The sequence below is a fragment of the Sinocyclocheilus grahami genome, unplaced genomic scaffold (assembly GCF_001515645.1).
Source record: "Sinocyclocheilus grahami isolate Dianchi unplaced genomic scaffold, SAMN03320097.WGS_v1.1 scaffold343.1, whole genome shotgun sequence".
Taxonomy (NCBI): Eukaryota; Metazoa; Chordata; class Actinopteri; order Cypriniformes; family Cyprinidae; genus Sinocyclocheilus; species Sinocyclocheilus grahami.
The window spans coordinates 1,712,221-1,731,509 of record NW_015505522.1 but is presented as its reverse complement, the minus strand read 5'-3'; the positions used below and the strand labels follow the sequence as shown (position 1 = coordinate 1,731,509).

At 40.5% G+C, this 19,289-nt stretch overlaps 1 protein-coding gene across 1 annotated transcript in view; it reads right to left on the bottom strand.

Annotated features, from left to right (window-relative positions):
* fstl4 (follistatin-like 4) overlaps positions 1-19,289 on the bottom strand; it is a 198,975-nt gene that overhangs the window by 25,480 nt on the left and 154,206 nt on the right. The window contains exons 6-8 of the mRNA XM_016295974.1: positions 18,741-18,848; positions 6,990-7,110; positions 3,500-3,661 (exon numbers count right to left, since the gene is read on the bottom strand). Coding sequence (XP_016151460.1) covers positions 3,500-3,661; positions 6,990-7,110; positions 18,741-18,848 — 391 coding nt within the window. The remainder of the gene's footprint in view (positions 1-3,499; positions 3,662-6,989; positions 7,111-18,740; positions 18,849-19,289) is intronic.

Sequence of the window (19,289 nt, the reverse complement as noted above, 5' to 3'; positions counted from 1 at the left end):
TTGATGCTGTAAATATTTCTGTGGACACAAACAGAAACAAGAGAGCTTGAAAGGAGCGCTTCTAAAATATTAATGCGTAAGGGAAATGAAAGCAGACAGACATGCCCAATAAAGAGCCAGAGAAACACAAATGCTCGAAACTATCGCTTACATTAAACCTCCACAGAACAAATAAATAAGCAGAGCCAGTGAGAAACGATGGAGCTGAAACAAATAAATGAGAGAAATGAGACCTTGAAGGTCTCGTCTTTTCATACAGAACTTAAGCAGCACAAGCATCTGATCCAAATAACAGCCTATTACAGGGTCTAATGGACCAAAAACCAATTAAGTGTTTTCTAATAAGGGGCTACTCTGTAAACAATACAGCACCGTGCTGGAATCGACAGGTCCCTCCAAACGAGCCCATTTGCCTGGGCCTGCTATCATCATTTCATGCACTGTTTTTATTATTATCATCATCGTCCTTGCAGGGAGCCGCAAATTCACTCCCACAGCACCAATGGCTGCCTGCAATGGCTGTAAACCACTGCTGCGTCAGAGGATATTTTTCATATGCTTCGTTACATGATCTGCCCAGTGCGCATCTACTGTCTACCAAACTTTTAGGTTCTTTTGATGCTCTGTATTATGGTGCATTCAGGTTTATATTAAATTGTAATGTTAGTACCCATCATTGTGATTTGCATGATAGACTTGGTTGGATGTCATCAACACACAGACGTATTCACTGGTACCGGTTTATAAATCCATTTTGGGTCTACTGCTGTCACGGTGCGTAGGAGGGAAACGAGGAGACGACTTTCAAAACTTGACTTTTAATAAACAAACCAAATAAAAAGGAACACTAACATAGGGAGCACAGGAGACACACATGGAATGACGTTTAATGCCGAGTTCACACTGCATGATTTTCAAACTCGCCGTTGTTTTCACACTGCGTGACTATCTGGGGTAGCATTCAGTTGCTGCTGTGTTCACATTGCACGATGTATCGGCGACAGGGGGTTTCACATTGCATGACTTCACAATAGGAAAAATCGCCGACAGCTCTGTCTGGTGCAAGGTTGACAGGTTTTCACTACAAAAACCCGCCCAATTACTACTCAAAACTAGCCTGAAAACAGCCCAATTGCTTTCGAGGGGGTCCCCCAGTAAAAATCGTGTTCGGGGGGTAAAATACTAACTTTTTTGGCGGGGTTCTCCTGGTACAATTCACATTCCATGGCCTAGATATCACGTTATTGGGGTCGCTTCAACCTGCTGACATAAAAAACAACCGGCGACAATCACGGATTTGGCAACACTGGTCCACAAACTACGTTTCATATAACTCCTCCCCGAGCTTCCCGCTGCCCTGTATCTTGGTCTCTCATTGGCTGTAGGTCATCGCAGATGTAGTTTTCACTCAGAACTCATTTCTCACAGCGTGATCGTGAATCGCCGACAGCTCCAGATATTTAGCATGCCAAATATTTCACGGGGTCGACGACGTGTCGGCGATTCCCATAGATCTTTGATAATTCACACTGCGTGATTGTCACTCGCGTGAACGAGCACCGATTTGTCTGCGATTTCGCAAAACCTGTCGGTGAGTGAAAAATCGGGCTAAAATCGTGCAGTGTGAACTCGGCATAAGACCCTACAACTGGGGTGTCCAATCCAGCTCCTGGCGATCGACTGTCCTGCAAAGTTCAGCTCCAACTCTAATTAAACACACCTGCCTTTAATTTTTAAGTGGTCCTGAAGACCTTAATTAGTTGCTTTAGGTGTGTTTGATTATGGTTGGAGCTGAACTTTGCAGGACAGTCGATCGCCAGGAGCAGGATTGGGCAGACTACACATTTATACTAAACTTAACGAGGGACAGACAGGTGCAAGGAATCAACTAATAATAAGACAACGAGAACAGGAAACCAAACCAAATATGGGCATAAGGAAACACGAGGGAGAACTAGAACTTGGAGAACAAAACACAAGAGACAGGAACAGAGGCCTGACAACTGCCTCCATATCTCTGTTCTCTCACCCAACTTAAAGCTCCTGGAGCTTATTCTCTGTGCTCACAGGACTTGTATACTCTTTCGGTTCCATCTGCACGAACTGAACTTGGAAAACAAGCTCTTTGGTTTGAGGCGCCCAATGATTGGAACTCTTTACAACACAACATGAAGTTGCAGATCTTAGAGTCAATGAACACTTTTAGATTCTTGATAAATGAGCTGTTAAAGGACGAATTAACTTGTAAATCTTTTTAATTGTGTTTTGGATACAGAGTTTTGTGTTCTTTTTCTGAAATGTAGCGCTGCATCTTGGACAGGTCACTTCTGTAAAAGAGATTTTTTAAAGGGGTCATCGGATGCCCATTTTCCACATACACAAAATGTAAAGTTAGTAGTGCAGGGTAGTGTAAAACAACACCCTTTTTAACCTGTCAAAAACAGCTGTTGACAGAAAGCCGTTTCGTTGCATGCCCCTTTAAATACTAATGAGCTCTGCTAACCCCGCCCCCTCTTCTGTAGGGTGATGAGCAGTTGCGCAGTTCTCTGAGAGACGGTAAATTTTAGCCGCATTCATCGTGAAACTTGCTAACTAGCACATTATTAGGAAAGGCGATTTGCAGAATTCATAAAAAAAAAATTATTTCCACAAGTTGATATTACTCTTTAGGGTCTTAATGAAAAGTCTATAACATACTTTGGTTAAAATTTCTCAATGGTAGTGTAAAACAACACCCTTTTTAACCTGTCAAAAACAGCTGTTGACAGAAAGCCGTTTCGTTGCATGCCCCTTTAAATACTAATGAGCTCTGCTAACCCCGCCCCCTCTTCTGTAGGGTGATGAGCAGTTGCGCAGTTCTCTGAGAGACGGTAAATTTTAGCCGCATTCATCGTGAAACTTGCTAACTAGCACATTATTAGGAAAGGCAATTTGCAGAATTCATAAAAAAAAAACTTATTCACTTCTTCTGTAGGTGAGGCTGGATCACGAATTATTCACGTGAATATAGACACATTTAGGTAGATCGGGGGCCGCATTCCCTTCACAAACAAACATAATCCTCTGTGTCTTCAGCGGCTCAGATGTCGGGAGTAAATGACGACTGCTATGTTCATTATTACATCCAACAACAGAACACCTCAATCACTTAGGAGCCATTCTTGTCTATTCCTGCTCTGGCGCCGAAACAATGGCGGACTGATGACAGCTCACTCTATGATAAAACACCAGTGTCAATCAACAATTGTGGGAGGGGCCTGCGTGATGTCACACAGTCAAGAATCTTGAGAATCACAGTCAGAACACTGGGTACATTTTTATCATTATAGGGTGGATGTGTACAAACACTGCCAACACAAATTTCAGTTCAAACAACATGTAAAAGTGAATTTCGCATCCGATGACCCCTTTAATCTCAGAAAGTTTCACCTGGTTAAATAAAGGTCAAATAAATAAATAAATAAAACCTGCTTCCCAGAAGGACTGCCAAGGATCGTACCGAGAAGTGAAATCTGCTTGGATCCGTGCGGCTGCAGGTCCAGGCCGTTCTTTAGCCAGGTGAGTTTGGGGTTTGGAATACCATCTGCATGACAGCGCAGGCTGGCAGCGACGCCGGGTTCCTGGGCCTGAGTCTCCGGATACACCAGGATTACTGGAGGCACTAGAAGGACAAAGAGACTGTGAACAACAGAGAAAGTGATTCAAGGCCAGAACATTTGCTTTGCTTTGGATTCCCCTCCTTGTGTAAGTCAGAAACGGTCATTTATTGAAATGAATGTGAGCCGCAAACATGCGTCCCGTCTCGAGGTACCTCAATTAGACAAAACAAGCTCTCTAACAATCACGCTTATTGTCTCTGTTAATTGAAAATCCTACCAGTATTTATTCTCTCGCAAATATAATACAGCAAGGGAAACAAGATTGTTATCTTTGTTTCAATACAGTGTTTGTTTATATGCCTTCATATGCCTCGATGAAGAATGATGCCTTGTATTACTGAACGATTGAATGATCAAAAGATGAAAACTATTTTCCATTGGAACCATTTCAAATGGTTTGAAAGCAAACAAATGGCTCTTTTGTTCAGTTGGAGTTATATTTACTGTATATCTGGGGTTAGTGTTGTTGGTACCAAGTCAATACTTTTTTAATTTTAAAAACATAACAATACCAGTCTTTTGACAGTGCTGGGTCATTCCGGTTCCCTCTGATAGGCAGCTGCTTTCAGATGTTCCCGTATTTGTGTGAAGAGCATCAAAGGTTTTTATTTAGAAATTTGAAGTTTGCAGCGTTGACAATTGTAGCCAATCACAGACATATTTGTTGAGCATGTGAACTCAATGACCAATCAGAGGCTTTTTAGTTAGAATCTGCTCAATACACCAGAGTTTGTTCATTGTGAGCTCTGCTCGCTCACAAATGGTTTAGTTAAAACCAACAAAGTATTCATTGTACAATATAGACAGATTTTTTTTTTTGATTATAGCGAGAGTTTTCATTCACTCAGTGTGCTTGCACTTCGGCTGAAATGAAAAACTATTGGCCTCATTGATTATAAAGAGAGCATCTTTGCTCGCTTTCTGTATATAACCTTGCTCACTCTTTGTATTATAACCCTTTCATAATCTGAATAAATTTTTTCATTCTGCAACATACACACTGCAAAGTTTCAAGAGTGGCAACCATATTAAAATGCGGGACTGAATTCATGAAACATCATAAAAGCTGACTGAGATGATACAGAGAGACCAGACATAATGAAGTTCTCACACTATTCCTCTGGCATGATCATTTTATTAGCAAATATCCCGGCATTCACTGGCGCATCCAGGTTGCACACAAAATCATTTCATGAATGGTCTAAAACCAGTGGTGTAGTCCTAAAAATGTTTGGTTTATTTGTAATATTTATTTAAATAAATAAATAAAAACAAATAAATGTAGTGCACTCTAAAATTGTTGGCAGATTATTTTTCAGGTACTGCATGGCCTGATCATTATAATTTAAACATGCTGCTTTGGAATTATATTTATTGAGAAAAGTGCTTCACAGATTAATCTGAATTTAATGTTTCTTTTATGCTAATATTGGGGAGAAAAAATGTAACTTCATACAAGGTAAATATTTTATTAAATGCTTCGGCTTTAGTACAGTGGCAATAAGAAGGCCAATTATTTATTAAATATGATGCCTGATATTTTCTCACACATTAAAGTGTTTTTGATACATGTAAAAATATAGCTGATTTTGTAATTAAGGAATACAATTATATCTTCTGCAAGGGGATTATTATACTTGGGGTCTTTGGCATAAAAGCCTTTGAAAAACCAGTGATCTGTGCACAGCGCATTCTGTCTCTCTCACACACAACCAGGCATTTACGCACAGGTGACATTAAAATTGTTTCGGGATTTGGGAAATCCCACACATATGTGAGAAATTCACATTCACACTCTCGGCTGCTCTAACTCTTCAATACCTGCATAAGAGTTTTTGATTCTTTTTTATGCACTTTTATTTATTTAGCCTGCCAATGCAGGCATGCTAAATATCTGGACCTGTCAGCGATTCAAAATCCTGCTGTGTGTAATGAGTTCTACATCTGCGATGACCTACAGCCAATGAGAGAGCAAGATACAGCACAGCGGAACGTTCGGGAGGAGTTATAGACCACAATAGAGAATGGGAACGTGACATCAGCAATGCACGGCATTCTGGGACTTTGGGACATGGACATTACATTAGAGATTGAGTTATAGTGGAGGTAGATGTTAAAATGTATATTAAACCGTTAAAAACACATTAGAATGGAGAATGCTTGCTGTGTTATAAACTGCCATATCTGCTCTCATGACCGGAGTGGAAAACGGATCTAAAATGAAGCGCAACTTTCTGCTTTTCAGCTTTAAACAATACAACGCTGACAGCATAGTTCAATGAAAATAAACAACTTGACCAAAATTTGGCTTTTGTCATTTGTATTTATTATTGTTACAGATTCATAATTTCCGATCCACATGAATTTGTAAGTGTTCCCGCCATGAATAATGAATGAAAACACGTTTGGAAATGTTATGTGTGATGCAGGTTGTTACGATCACTCTCCGTGTTCATAAAGCAACCGCTCCTTTGATTCATTGTTCAGCAACTCTTTGTGAGAAGTTGTATTTGTTCCATTTAAGTCCAGTAAAACTTATTTGTAGTGCTTTCACAATATACTTAATTTCAGAGCTGCATTACAGAGGGTCGTATTAGAGCGATATGATAATACGTGTTGATTAAATACAACAGTTCTCAGTTCCTGTCCTCGTGTAACATTACCCCCGCTCTCCATATTTTGCATGTCTCTCTTAGTTAACACACCTGATTCAGATAACCAGCTCGTTAGAAGAGAGCTATGTGCATGAACTGTGTACCGACTGACATGCTCCCTACACAGTGTTCTTTGCTCCCTACTCACTGAGCAAAGGAAATCCGGTAAAGTTTACTTCACTTCAGAACATTCATTTACGGATTTGTGCTACGCCACCGCTTGCAGCATCTTCACACACAGACATAACTTACAAGAGAAGCGTGAACTGTGACATAATACACCCCTGTAAATAAATACAATTTAAAGGTGGGGTAAGCGATTTTTCAAAAACGCTTTAGAAAACTGATTCGGGCCGACTAGCAAAACAAACTTGTAGCCAATCAGCAGTAAGGGGCGTGTCTACTCATGATGTGGAGGCATCCTTACGTATTTGAAAAAGTAATTGATGTTTTCTTGCAAATTGAAAAGTAATGTGTTACTTTACTAGTTACTTGGAAAAAGTAATCTGATTATTTAACTTGTAATGCATTACCACCAACACTAATTATTACTATAGTTAAATTGTTGTATTAAAAATGAAGGTGCACTGCTTCATTTCTTCATTTATCCATTTGACAGCTTTAACAGACATTAGACATTTAACAGCAAACATATATGAAAGATTCTACTACTAACCATTCACCTGGAGCACGTGGGTCTGGGACAGCTCCTCATAGCCGTATGCGTGACAGCTGTAGTTCCCCATGTGAATCGTAGTCACCTTAGTAATGTAGAGCGAGCCGTCATCGCCAAAGTCCTAATTGAATGGGAAGAAAGACACAGAGAGTAAAACAGCAGGAAGTCACAGGATGAATAGACGATGCATCAGCTGTGTCCCATGAGCGCGCGGGCACAGGGGTTTGTTCCTCACTGTCATGCTCTCTCAGGCTGATAAATGGTAAGGGTTAAAAATATAGCCAGCATTAGCGTGATTAATGAAGCCGGTTGTGGTTTTGTGAGGATGCATCCCCTCATCTGGGGCTTGGGGCCGACTCAAGGGGGATTAAAACATTAAACTGTTTTGTAGTTATATGAGTTTGCAGAGGGTAAATGATTTAAGGACACGAAAGCTCGCTCTTAAACTCTAACACACCTGCAGCTTTATAGGGCGCACACAGAAAAGGGCTCGACTGCCGTACTGGGAACAAAACAGCGATTTGTTTGTTTAGGAGGTCGTCGCTAATCCAGCGAGATGGATCATCGGCTCCAGTAAAAACGCGACTTTGCCTCAGAGTGCTGAAGTTTTAGGATGAAGAGGGCAGAAGTGACTCTCTTCCAAGGACACGATGCTGTGGAAAGCCAACGACAAAAACTAATTACTTTTTTTTATTAAATAAAGATTATGTGACTGATAATACCTCACCTCTGCCGTAAGGCCGATATTATGCCGCATAAGGAGGACTCGTAGGGGTTTTCATCACTGGAGCTGTATTGGCTGCCACTTTCAGATGAAATCTAATTACGAGTTTGTCATTCACATTTTGAAATCAATTGTCAGATAATGGCTTGTCATGAGGTTTAACCGAAAGAACAGCACCAGAACTATACAGTTAACAAGCCACTAATTCAAATGACTGGAAAACACAAAGACACAAGGGAAATTTAGCTGCCATCGGTTTAGGAAATGGCAACATTTCCACTCTGAAATGAATCAGAGATGAGTGTTGCAACTGTGCCAATTCAGCTCTAAGGAGAGAAAGACATTAACTGGAGGAGCCGTCTGACACTGCTTAAACTAATAAACCATTAGACATCACATGTTTTTGGTAATGCATTGAATCACCATATAAATGTTATATGAATATGATAATCATTTGGTAATCATCTGAACCCATCACTGCACCATTAATATTATTGAAAGAGTATAGTATTAATAAAACAGATGAAGTGAAAGTAAATGAGGAAGAACTGGTACGAGCTTTAATGATATATTGTGGAGTGAACATGCAATGATCAATGATTTCCTTATTCATGCACCATGATATTTACATGCTACTGCACAAACACAACACGGTATTAGCAAAAATCTTCTTTAAACATTTTCTGTGTAAACTTCTGTCATTCTTCAGCAGAAACAGATGGAAAAGAATTGGGGAGAAATATATATATATATATATATATATATAATAAAACAAACAAAATAAAAACTAAAAAAGGGAATTGCAACATTTTATCTCATAATTAAGTTCTTCTCACAGTTCTGAATTTAGATATGACACTTCTGACTTTTGTTTCCACCATGAAATAAAAAAATACTTTTTATCTCACAATTCTGGCTTTATTTCATGTAATTGCAAGTTTCTTTCACAATTCAGACTTTACTTCTCAGAATTACGAGAAAAAAAGTCTGAATTGTGAGATAAGTCGCAATTACCTTTATTTTTTTCATCCTGTGGCCGAAACAAACATCTGTATGTCAAACACGAATCAATATATACATTTTATTTATCAACAAACACACAAAATACTAAATAAAAAAACTCACTACTGCTATCGAAAGCATTTTATTGGTAACATCCTCCACTAAATGCTTCTGGAGGAGCTGAGGTGCATTTGCACGCTTCTCCTCGCTTCAGATCACACAACAGACTCCAGATTGAGGTCAGGACTCCGGCTTGGCCTTTCTAAAATTTTGAGCTGCTTCAGTTTGAACTCTGAGCAGTTTATTTACTCCCGTGTCACTGCAGTGTTGTAAGAGTCATCCTGTGCTGAGTTTTACAGTACACCACACAGCTGTACAGCCTACCATGAAGTGCGGGTAAACGACGGGAGTAACTATGACTCTTTTAGGATCTCTGATCCTCCTCATCCTGGCGATGGGAGAGGTGATCGAAGAGCCACTTCCCGACATCGGGATTACATGGGGGGAGGAACGGATTGGAGCCATAGCATATGCGGACCATCTGATTCTGCTGGCCGATGCCCCCGATCAGGTCCAGAGGAAATTGGATGGCCTCTGCAGAGGAATACAGCGTGTGGGCATGTCGCTCAACACCAAGAAATCAGGAACTTTAACTATCCTCAAGCATGGCCGAAGGAAACTTCTGGTGCTGGCACCTAACCTCTACTCAACAAATTACGGAGCCATCCCAACGATGAGCATCTCAGACACACAAAAGTGTCTGAGCAATCTGCCGCCATGGACGCTCGAGGCAGTGCCGGGGGGGGGAGGGATGACTGCCGTCTGTGAGGGAGTGGAGGAGTCGCCGTCGTTCGCCTGAGGCAGGAGCCTGCTGCCGTCCACCATGATGGGGAGGAGCAGGGAACGGGGGACTCCTGCTGGCTGCCCCGAACCCGGAGGAGCCGTCGCCGTCCACCGAGGGCTATCCAGCGCCGCCGCCAGGCATCGTGGAAGAGTTTACCCAGCTGGTGGAGGGCCGAGCGGCAGTGTGTCTGGAACCGGAACAGGATTTTTTTTTCTCCTCTCTTCCCTCTCTCGTCTCTGTATCTCTTGATCCTTCCATCTCCTTTTCTCTCGCCTCGTCGTCCTAATTGAATGGGAAGAAAGAGAAACAGAAAAAAACAGCAAGAAGTCACAGGATGAATAGACGATGCATCAGCGGCGTCCCATGAGCGCGCGGGCGCAGGGGTTTGTTCCTCACTGTCATGCTCTCTCAGGCTGATAAATGGTAAGGGTTAAAAATATAGCCAGCTTTAGCGTGATTAATGAAGCCGGTTGTGGTTTTGTGAGGATGCATCCCCTCATCTGGGGCTTTGGGCCGACTCAAGGGGGATTAAAACATTAAACTGTTTTGTAGTTATATGAGTTTGCAGAGGGTAAATGATTTAAGGACACGAAAGCTCGCTCTTAAACTCTAACACACCTGCAGCTTTATAGGGCGCACACAGAAAAGGGCTCGACTGCCGTACTGGGAACAAAACAGCGATTTGTTTGTTTAGGAGGTCGTCGCTAATCCAGCGAGATGGATCATCGGCTCCAGTAAAAACGCGACTTTGCCTCAGAGTGCTGAAGTTTTAGGATGAAGAGGGCAGAAGTGACTCTCTTCCAAGGACACGATGCTGTGGAAAGCCAACGACAAAAACTAATTACTTTTTTTTATTAAATAAAGATTATGTGACTGATAATACCTCACCTCTGCCGTAAGGCCGATATTATGCCGCATAAGGAGGACTCGTAGGGGTTTTCATCACTGGAGCTGTATTGGCTGCCACTTTCAGATGAAATCTAATTACGAGTTTGTCATTCACATTTTGAAATCAATTGTCAGATAATGGCTTGTCATGAGGTTTAACCGAAAGAACAGCACCAGAACTATACAGTTAACAAGCCACTAATTCAAATGACTGGAAAACACAAAGACACAAGGGAAATTTAGCTGCCATCGGTTTAGGAAATGGCAACATTTCCACTCTGAAATGAATCAGAGATGAGTGTTGCAACTGTGCCAATTCAGCTCTAAGGAGAGAAAGACATTAACTGGAGGAGCCGTCTGACACTGCTTAAACTAATAAACCATTAGACATCACATGTTTTTGGTAATGCATTGAATCACCATATAAATGTTATATGAATATGATAATCATTTGGTAATCATCTGAACCCATCACTGCACCATTAATATTATTGAAAGAGTATAGTATTAATAAAACAGATGAAGTGAAAGTAAATGAGGAAGAACTGGTACGAGCTTTAATGATATATTGTGGAGTGAACATGCAATGATCAATGATTTCCTTATTCATGCACCATGATATTTACATGCTACTGCACAAACACAACACGGTATTAGCAAAAATCTTCTTTAAACATTTTCTGTGTAAACTTCTGTCATTCTTCAGCAGAAACAGATGGAAAAGAATTGGGGAGAAATATATATATATATATATATATATATAATAAAACAAACAAAATAAAAACTAAAAAAGGTAATTGCAACATTTTATCTCATAATTAAGTTCTTCTCACAGTTCTGAATTTAGATATGACACTTCTGACTTTTGTTTCCACCATGAAATAAAAAAATACTTTTTATCTCACAATTCTGGCTTTATTTCATGTAATTGCAAGTTTCTTTCACAATTCAGACTTTACTTCTCAGAATTACGAGAAAAAAAGTCTGAATTGTGAGATAAGTCGCAATTACCTTTATTTTTTTCATCCTGTGGCCGAAACAAACATCTGTATGTCAAACACGAATCAATATATACATTTTATTTATCAACAAACACACAAAATACTAAATAAAAAAACTCACTACTGCTATCGAAAGCATTTTATTGGTAACATCCTCCACTAAATGCTTCTGGAGGAGCTGAGGTGCATTTGCACGCTTCTCCTCGCTTCAGATCACACAACAGACTCCAGATTGAGGTCAGGACTCCGGCTTGGCCTTTCTAAAATTTTGAGCTGCTTCAGTTTGAACTCTGAGCAGTTTATTTACTCCCGTGTCACTGCAGTGTTGTAAGAGTCATCCTGTGCTGAGTACACCACACCACCACACAGCTGTACAGCCTACCATGAAGTGCGGGTAAACGACGGGAGTAACTATGACTCTTTTAGGATCTCCTCATCCCCTCATCCTGGCGATGGGAGAGGTGATCGAAGAGCCACTTCCCGACATCGGGATTACATGGGGGGAGGAACGGATTGGAGCCATAGCATATGCGGACCATCTGATTCTGCTGGCCGATGCCCCCGATCAGGTCCAGAGGAAATTGGATGGCCTCTGCAGAGGAATACAGCGTGTGGGCATGTCGCTCAACACCAAGAAATCAAGAACTTTAACTATCCTCAAGGATGGCCGAAGGAAACTTCTGGTGCTGGCACCTAACCTCTACTCAACAAATTACGGAGCCATCCCAACGATGAGCATCTCAGACACACAAAAGTGTCTGAGCAATCTGCCGCCATGGACGCTCGAGGCAGTGCCGGGGGGGGGAGGGATGACTGCCGTCTGTGAGGGAGTGGAGGAGTCGCCGTCGTTCGCCTGAGGCAGGAGCCTGCTGCCGTCCACCATGATGGGGAGGAGCAGGGAACGGGGGACTCCTGCTGGCTGCCCCGAACCCGGAGGAGCCGTCGCCGTCCACCGAGGGCTATCCAGCGCCGCCGCCAGGCATCGTGGAAGAGTTTACCCAGCTGGTGGAGGGCCGAGCGGCAGTGTGTCTGGAACCGGAACAGGATTTTTTTTTCTCCTCTCTTCCCTCTCTCGTCTCTGTATCTCTTGATCCTTCCATCTCCTTTTCTCTCGCCTCATCTGTCTATACCCCCTGGTGCTGCGGCTGCCGTTACGGGGCCCCTGGGGGGGGAGTAGAGCGCAGTCTCTTGAGTACCCCCCGGCTTGCAAGGGGCGATGGGGGTATGTGACAAGTGGGGTGGGGCCAAGAGCTGAGCGATGGAACGGAGCGATGCCGGTGGAGTGAATGATAATGAGTGACACCTGCGCCACTCACCGGTCTCGAGTCCCACGGAGGAGCTCTGGAAGGATAAAAGGAGTAGTGACGACAGTGCAAGACGAGAGGGGTCCAGGCCTGGATTTGATGTTGTTTTGGTTCTGTTTGTGCGCGGCAGTCGTCCGTGAGGGGCTGTCGCGCTATTTTCAGTTTCGTGTTTATTTTATCATTAAAATTATGTTTAAATGTTCACCGGTTCCCGCCTCCTTCCTTCCCGACCTACGAACAGTGTTACAGCAGGATAAATCAACCATGTAAATTCGGCAAGGAAACTGTGTGCTCCTCTGAAGAAGCTAAAGTGGAGTGGACAAAAATGATGAAAGTGTCAGCGGATGGCAGGATGATGACAATGAACGACATTGACTCAGCGAGTTACCACTGGGTATGCAAGCCCAGTAAAGTCTTCCCCAGACTACAACTGGGGAATCCAGCTCCATGGAGGTGTACTCAATACAAAAGTAAGAGCCTCCAGAGGAAGGGAGAAGTCCCTTGATGAGCTAATGTGTTGTGGGGCCTGCCACGCGAAAGAAACCCTCAATCACATACTTCAGATCTGCGAAATAGCTCATGATGCCAGATGCGCCCAACACAATCGGATCACAAAGCAAATAGAGAGGATGATGAGAAAGAATGGAGCCCAAACATGGATCGAGCCAATTATACCCACCGAGAGAAGCTTCATCAAACCTGATCTGATAGTGGACACAGGACAGAGGACAGCATGCCACAATCCTAGACATATTCATAGTAGCAAACCCCCGGATGGAGCAGAGCCATAAACTGAAAATCGAGAAATATGGTTTCCGGGAGAACTCCACGGCTATACGAGCTTGGATGGGAACTGGCACCCCACTAATGCATCTCCCGATCATCATATCAAGCCGAGGACTGATGTATGGTGCTAGTGGAAGGGGACTTTGGGCAATGGGTCTGACTGCTAGAGACCTCTCGGATCTATGTCTGCTAACAATCGCGAATCACTCAAATGCTACGACGTATACACCCATGGAACCTAGAACCAAAAAAGACTTATGAAGCAAATATGACCCGCAAAAGCCTTGCCACAACTAACTGTCTAGCATGTTTTTAGGTGCTTCACGCGTAATTGGAAGTCAATCACCACAAGGGACAGGACGACTTGAAAACGTGTTGTAAATAGCCAAATGCCTTGTCATCTAATTAGTGACGTGCATGAATGGATGAACGAGATTCCCACTGTCCCTACCTGCGATCTAGCGAAACCACAGCCAAGAGAATGGGCTTGGCAGAATCAGCAGGGAAAGAAGACCCTCTCCATGTCAGAAATTTCAAATCCGAACCCGGATGCCAGTTCCTGACACAATATATCCGTTTTGTCTCATATCCCAAACCCAGACAGCAAAGTTTTATCTAATACCCAAAACCCGTTAATAGCAATTCTTGGCAGGTACCCAAAACTGTATTAACAATCGTCTATCAGCCAAGAAGTTGACTGAGAAATCTAGAGAAGAGCAGAAGCAGGAGATGAAGTGATGTTGATAAAAATTTATTAATCTTAGTTGCATAAGTTTCAGCACAAATCCAAGAAGTGTTAAGCCGAGGACTGATGTATGGTGCTAGTGGAAGGGGACTTTGGGCAATGGGTCTGACTGCTAGAGACCTCTCGGATCTATGTCTGCTAACAATCGCGAATCACTCAAATGCTACGACGTGTACACCCATGGAACCTAGAACCAAAAAAGACTTATGAAGCAAATATGACCCGCAAAAGCCTTGCCACAACTAACTGTCTAGCATGTTTTTAGGTGCTTCACGCGTAATTGGAAGTCAATCACCACAAGGGACAGGACGACTTGAAAACGTGTTGTAAATAGCCAAATGCCTTGTCATCTAATTAGTGACGTGCATGAATGGATGAACGGGATTCCCACTGTCCCTACCTGCGATCTAGCGAAACCACAGCCAAGAGAATGGGCTTGGCAGAATCAGCAGGGAAAGAAGACCCTCTCCATGTCAGAAATTTCAAATCCGAACCCGGATGCCAGTTCCTGCCACAATATATCCGTTTTGTCTCATATCCCAAACCCAGACAGCAAAGTTTTATCTAATACCCAAAACCCGTTAATAGCAAGTCTTGGCAGGTACCCAAAACTGTATTAACAATCGTCTATCAGCCAAGAAGTTGACTGAGAAATCTAGAGAAGAGCAGAAGCAGGAGATGAAGTGATGTTGATAAAAATTTATTAATCTTAGTTGCATAAGTTTCAGCACAAATCCAAGAAGTGTTATTATATTAAACTACTTCACATCAAGATCCCATCTCATTGGAATTGCAATATTCTCTCTTATCTCTTATTTACACTCCATGAAACTCTGCAATCATAAGATTAAATAACAAAAGCAAGCACTGCAAGAGCAAGGAAAGTAATAAGTAATATAAAATGTAAAAGTACAATAAAAATAACAATGCTAAATAATATAAATCAAATTACATAAATGACAAATGATAAATGATAATGAAACAAAATGTAAGAAAATGAAGGAAATGTATGGACTGAAATTAATCCTTAGAAACTTTAATCATGGGTTCAGAAAAAAAACACCTTCACTGCTTTAATATAAAAATATACAGGCACTTTAAGTAAAGTTTTAAGAGACATTGAAAACAGTTATCTCCAGACTTTGCCTCAGGTTGTCTTAAACTGAAGCTCTCATTCTGCTGGTGCTTTAGCATTTTTTCCTTCATACAGAGACAGTAGGGTCAGATGCTTTCCTCATTCAAAGGATAGGAATGAAAGAAATATGTGTGACGGTAAACTCGCTTTTATATTAACAAGGTTTTACACATAGAGAAATGAATAGTACTGTGTATAAATATGTCTAAATCAATGACATACAAATGCACCACTGAACTCACCAGTGTGAACTTCTCAGTGGTCAACAGTGCAAGGTTTTCCACTACATCCTCATGACCAGTGTTGGGGGTAACACATTGCAAGCAATGCGATTTACGTAATCAGGCTACTTTTCCAAGTTACTAGTAAAGTACCGCATTACTTTTAAACTTACAATGAAATATCTGTTACTTTTTCAAATAAGAAACACAAGTTATTTTGTTCTCCCATTTATTCACTAACACCTCTCCTGTCCCCATGTTGAGAGAAATTGGGAGTGAGGTGCAGAGGCACTTCCTTCAATCTGAGGCTTATTAACTTCACGTTTAGTGTGAAAGGGCCCTTACAGTTCCCAAAAATATAACTTCTGGGTGTATTTGTAACTTAAAATAAATAAGCAAACCCAGCTCAAGTGACCGATAATAACACAAAAGTAACAATGCATTTATTTCCCTAAAAAGTAACTAAGTAACATAATTAGTTACTATTTTATGGAGAAACGCAATATTGTAATGCATTACTTTTAAAAGTAACTTTTCCCAACACTGCTCATCATGCACCATCCCACTGAAATCAACGATTCACTGCGTGAACTGTGACAAGTGCGACAGAAACCGACAAATACTGAATGCCCCCAAATTACTATACAGCTATAAACTGCACCATATGCCTCAGTTTTAAAGATAAGTCAACAGTGAGAAATCATGTAGAATAAACTCATCTTTTCTCCTGGGAATGTATAAATGATCCGTCTGAGGAATCAGAGACAATCAATGTAAAAGACCTATTCCTCACAATCAAAACACAATTTCACATGCTGATGTTTCGGTTTTCTGGCGCAAGACACAATCATGTATTTATTTAGTTTCCCTGTTTGTCTGGACCATGTCGGTCTTCTGATTCTCTCTGCGGCTGCTTATGAAGCTGAACGGTGGAGCGTCATTCGCCGGTGCTCGTTCTCGTTGACCACGCGAGTCGTCGTTGACTGGGTCAGTGTTGCAACATTCAACAAACACTTCATTAACATGCAATTAGAGTATTGTAATGAGCGAGCGCGTAAACACAACCCCATGTTGTCAGGAACGCAGGTGAGCTAAACACAAGTGTGACACACCTCATTAAACACTACCCATTCCCACCCTGAGCATGTCTGCTGCTCAAAATCTACACATGATTTGCAGTCCTTTGAAATCAGCACGGCTCCTGGCCCAACTCCTGAGACCACGATCATTATGTTATTTCCAATTACATCATGATATGAAGTGCAGAAACACAAATATGGTTAGTAATTGGAAATGGAAAGCGTGCCTCAGAATACCGAGCATGTGTCCTGATAATGAACATTAACATTTGTAATTTGTGTTGGCATGAGCTTCTATTCTCAAACATACTGATTAATTGGTGAAAATCAATGCAACTGGACCCTGACTGAGCTTTGTGTTCTGGAAGGTTATCAGATATTCAGCAGCTGCCCAATTAACAGGAGGATGTAAGCATTTTACATCGGGAAAGAAGCTCTGCAGGGTTCCTCACCTTGAGAAGATGTTCTGAGCACAAAATTCCCTTATAATCCAGAATACTGTGAATGCCTCACGTCACGCAGGATGCATATTACCAAGCTGTACTGTCGCAATAAGCATATAAATGGGCCTACATTTAAGATTTATGTATTTGAATTACACATAAAATATCCAAACATTTGGATTACACATTTTTAACAAAGTAATAAACGTAATGTGATGCATATTTGTCAATCATACATAAATGAAACAAGTCTGATTTCTGCGCTCAAAAAATCATGGCAGGAAGCAGAACCGTGTCACTATTTGTGCAGCTCAGTTTGGTGATGCTAGTGACTTTAGCTTTGAAGTTATGCTTTCTAATACGGAACTCACACCTTTTATTATAATTTTTATATTTATTATTAATATAAATTTTTAAAAAAATTTTTGGTGTTAAAAAATTTCTTCCACGACAATTTCTTGATGACACTTGGAGCCAGCTGAAGTAGTAGTAAAATGTCTGCATTAAAAATAAATAAGTAAATACATCTTTGCATCTGCAGTATTTGATTTTATTTAACACATAAAATTATATGTGACCGTGGACCGCAAAACCAGTCTTAAGTGTAAATTTTTCAAAATTGAGATTTATAAATCATATGATAGCTGAATAAATAAGCTTTCCACTGATTTATGGTTTGTTAGGATCAGACAATATTTGGACGAGATACAACTATTTGAAAATCTGGAATCTTAGGTTACAAAAAAATATAAATATTGAGAAATCACCATTAAATTATCCAAATGAAGTTCTTAGCAATGCATATTACTAATTAAAAATTAAGTTTTGATATATTTATGGTAGGAAATTTACAAAATATCTTGATGGAACATGATCTTTACTTAATATCCTAATGATTTTTGTCATAAAAGAAAAATCTATAATTTTGACCCATACAATGTATTGTTGGCTATTGCTACAAATATCCCCCAGCGACTTAACACTGCTTTTGTGCTCCAGGGTCACATATTTAAATGATTAAAATACATTTTAAATTAAATTACATTGTGAAAACACGTGCATTATTAATTGGCCCAGATCTGTGAAACAATAAATATTTAAGGAGTTAAAATATTTAAAATGTGAGTTTGAAACCAATTTGGATTTATCGATGATAAATATATAATCCTAGTTAATGTGTATTTAAAACATTCAATTTATGAGTACTATTTCATAAATCTTGCCTGCTTCTTAACTGCTTTTTGTATGTTACATTTACTGTATGTATGTTTGACAAATATGAATCACGTCAAGTTTATTCGTTTATGTTTAAACTTTGCAGTCTAAATGGATTTAAATTTTATAAGCAATTCAAATACATGAATCTTTTGTCAGCCAACCAAAACATGTGCTTCCTGAGATCTACATAAACCATAAGAATACCGGTCAGTATTTCATGCAGGGAGACCAGGGTTAATTTTCTAGCAGTGGTTATTCTTGTCGACTTCAAAACCATCTTAAATTACATACAATGCTATTGGGGCATCTTCATTTTTAAGCATAATGGTGATGTTCAACAGTGTGATATGGAAGTACTCACATTTATATCCTCCAGATCCAGGAAGTTGAGGATGATGCCGTGGTTGCCAGGTTTGGGAAGATGAAGTAAACAAATGGACAGAAAATGTATTGATTCAAAAGAAATTCTCTGATTGGGGAATTTAAAATCTTGACATTTGGCAACCGCAATCATGAAAGCTTATGAAGGTTTGTTACCAATTCAGGCTAATGTGAATGCCACGTTAAAATGAAATGTTTCGGGATAAATAACCAGCAGGCAAATAAATGCTTAACTCTTTCCCCATCAGCAGATTTGATTTTATTGTATGAATATCTAAACATGCAATATGTCAAAAGCAGAACAAAGCCTCTGCTTTTAAACTATTTTTTTTCAAAATTATTCTAGCTTCATTCATTCTTTTTAAATCAACACTTGAATGTGGGTAAAAAAAAAAGAAAAGACTATGTCCAGACAGGATTCAGAACAATAAACAAAACATTGATGGAATAGATAGAGTTCATTAGCACCTCTAAAGCTTCACTTCCTGGCTTGACATTTCATTTTGTAACATTAGGCAGTTTTGAATAA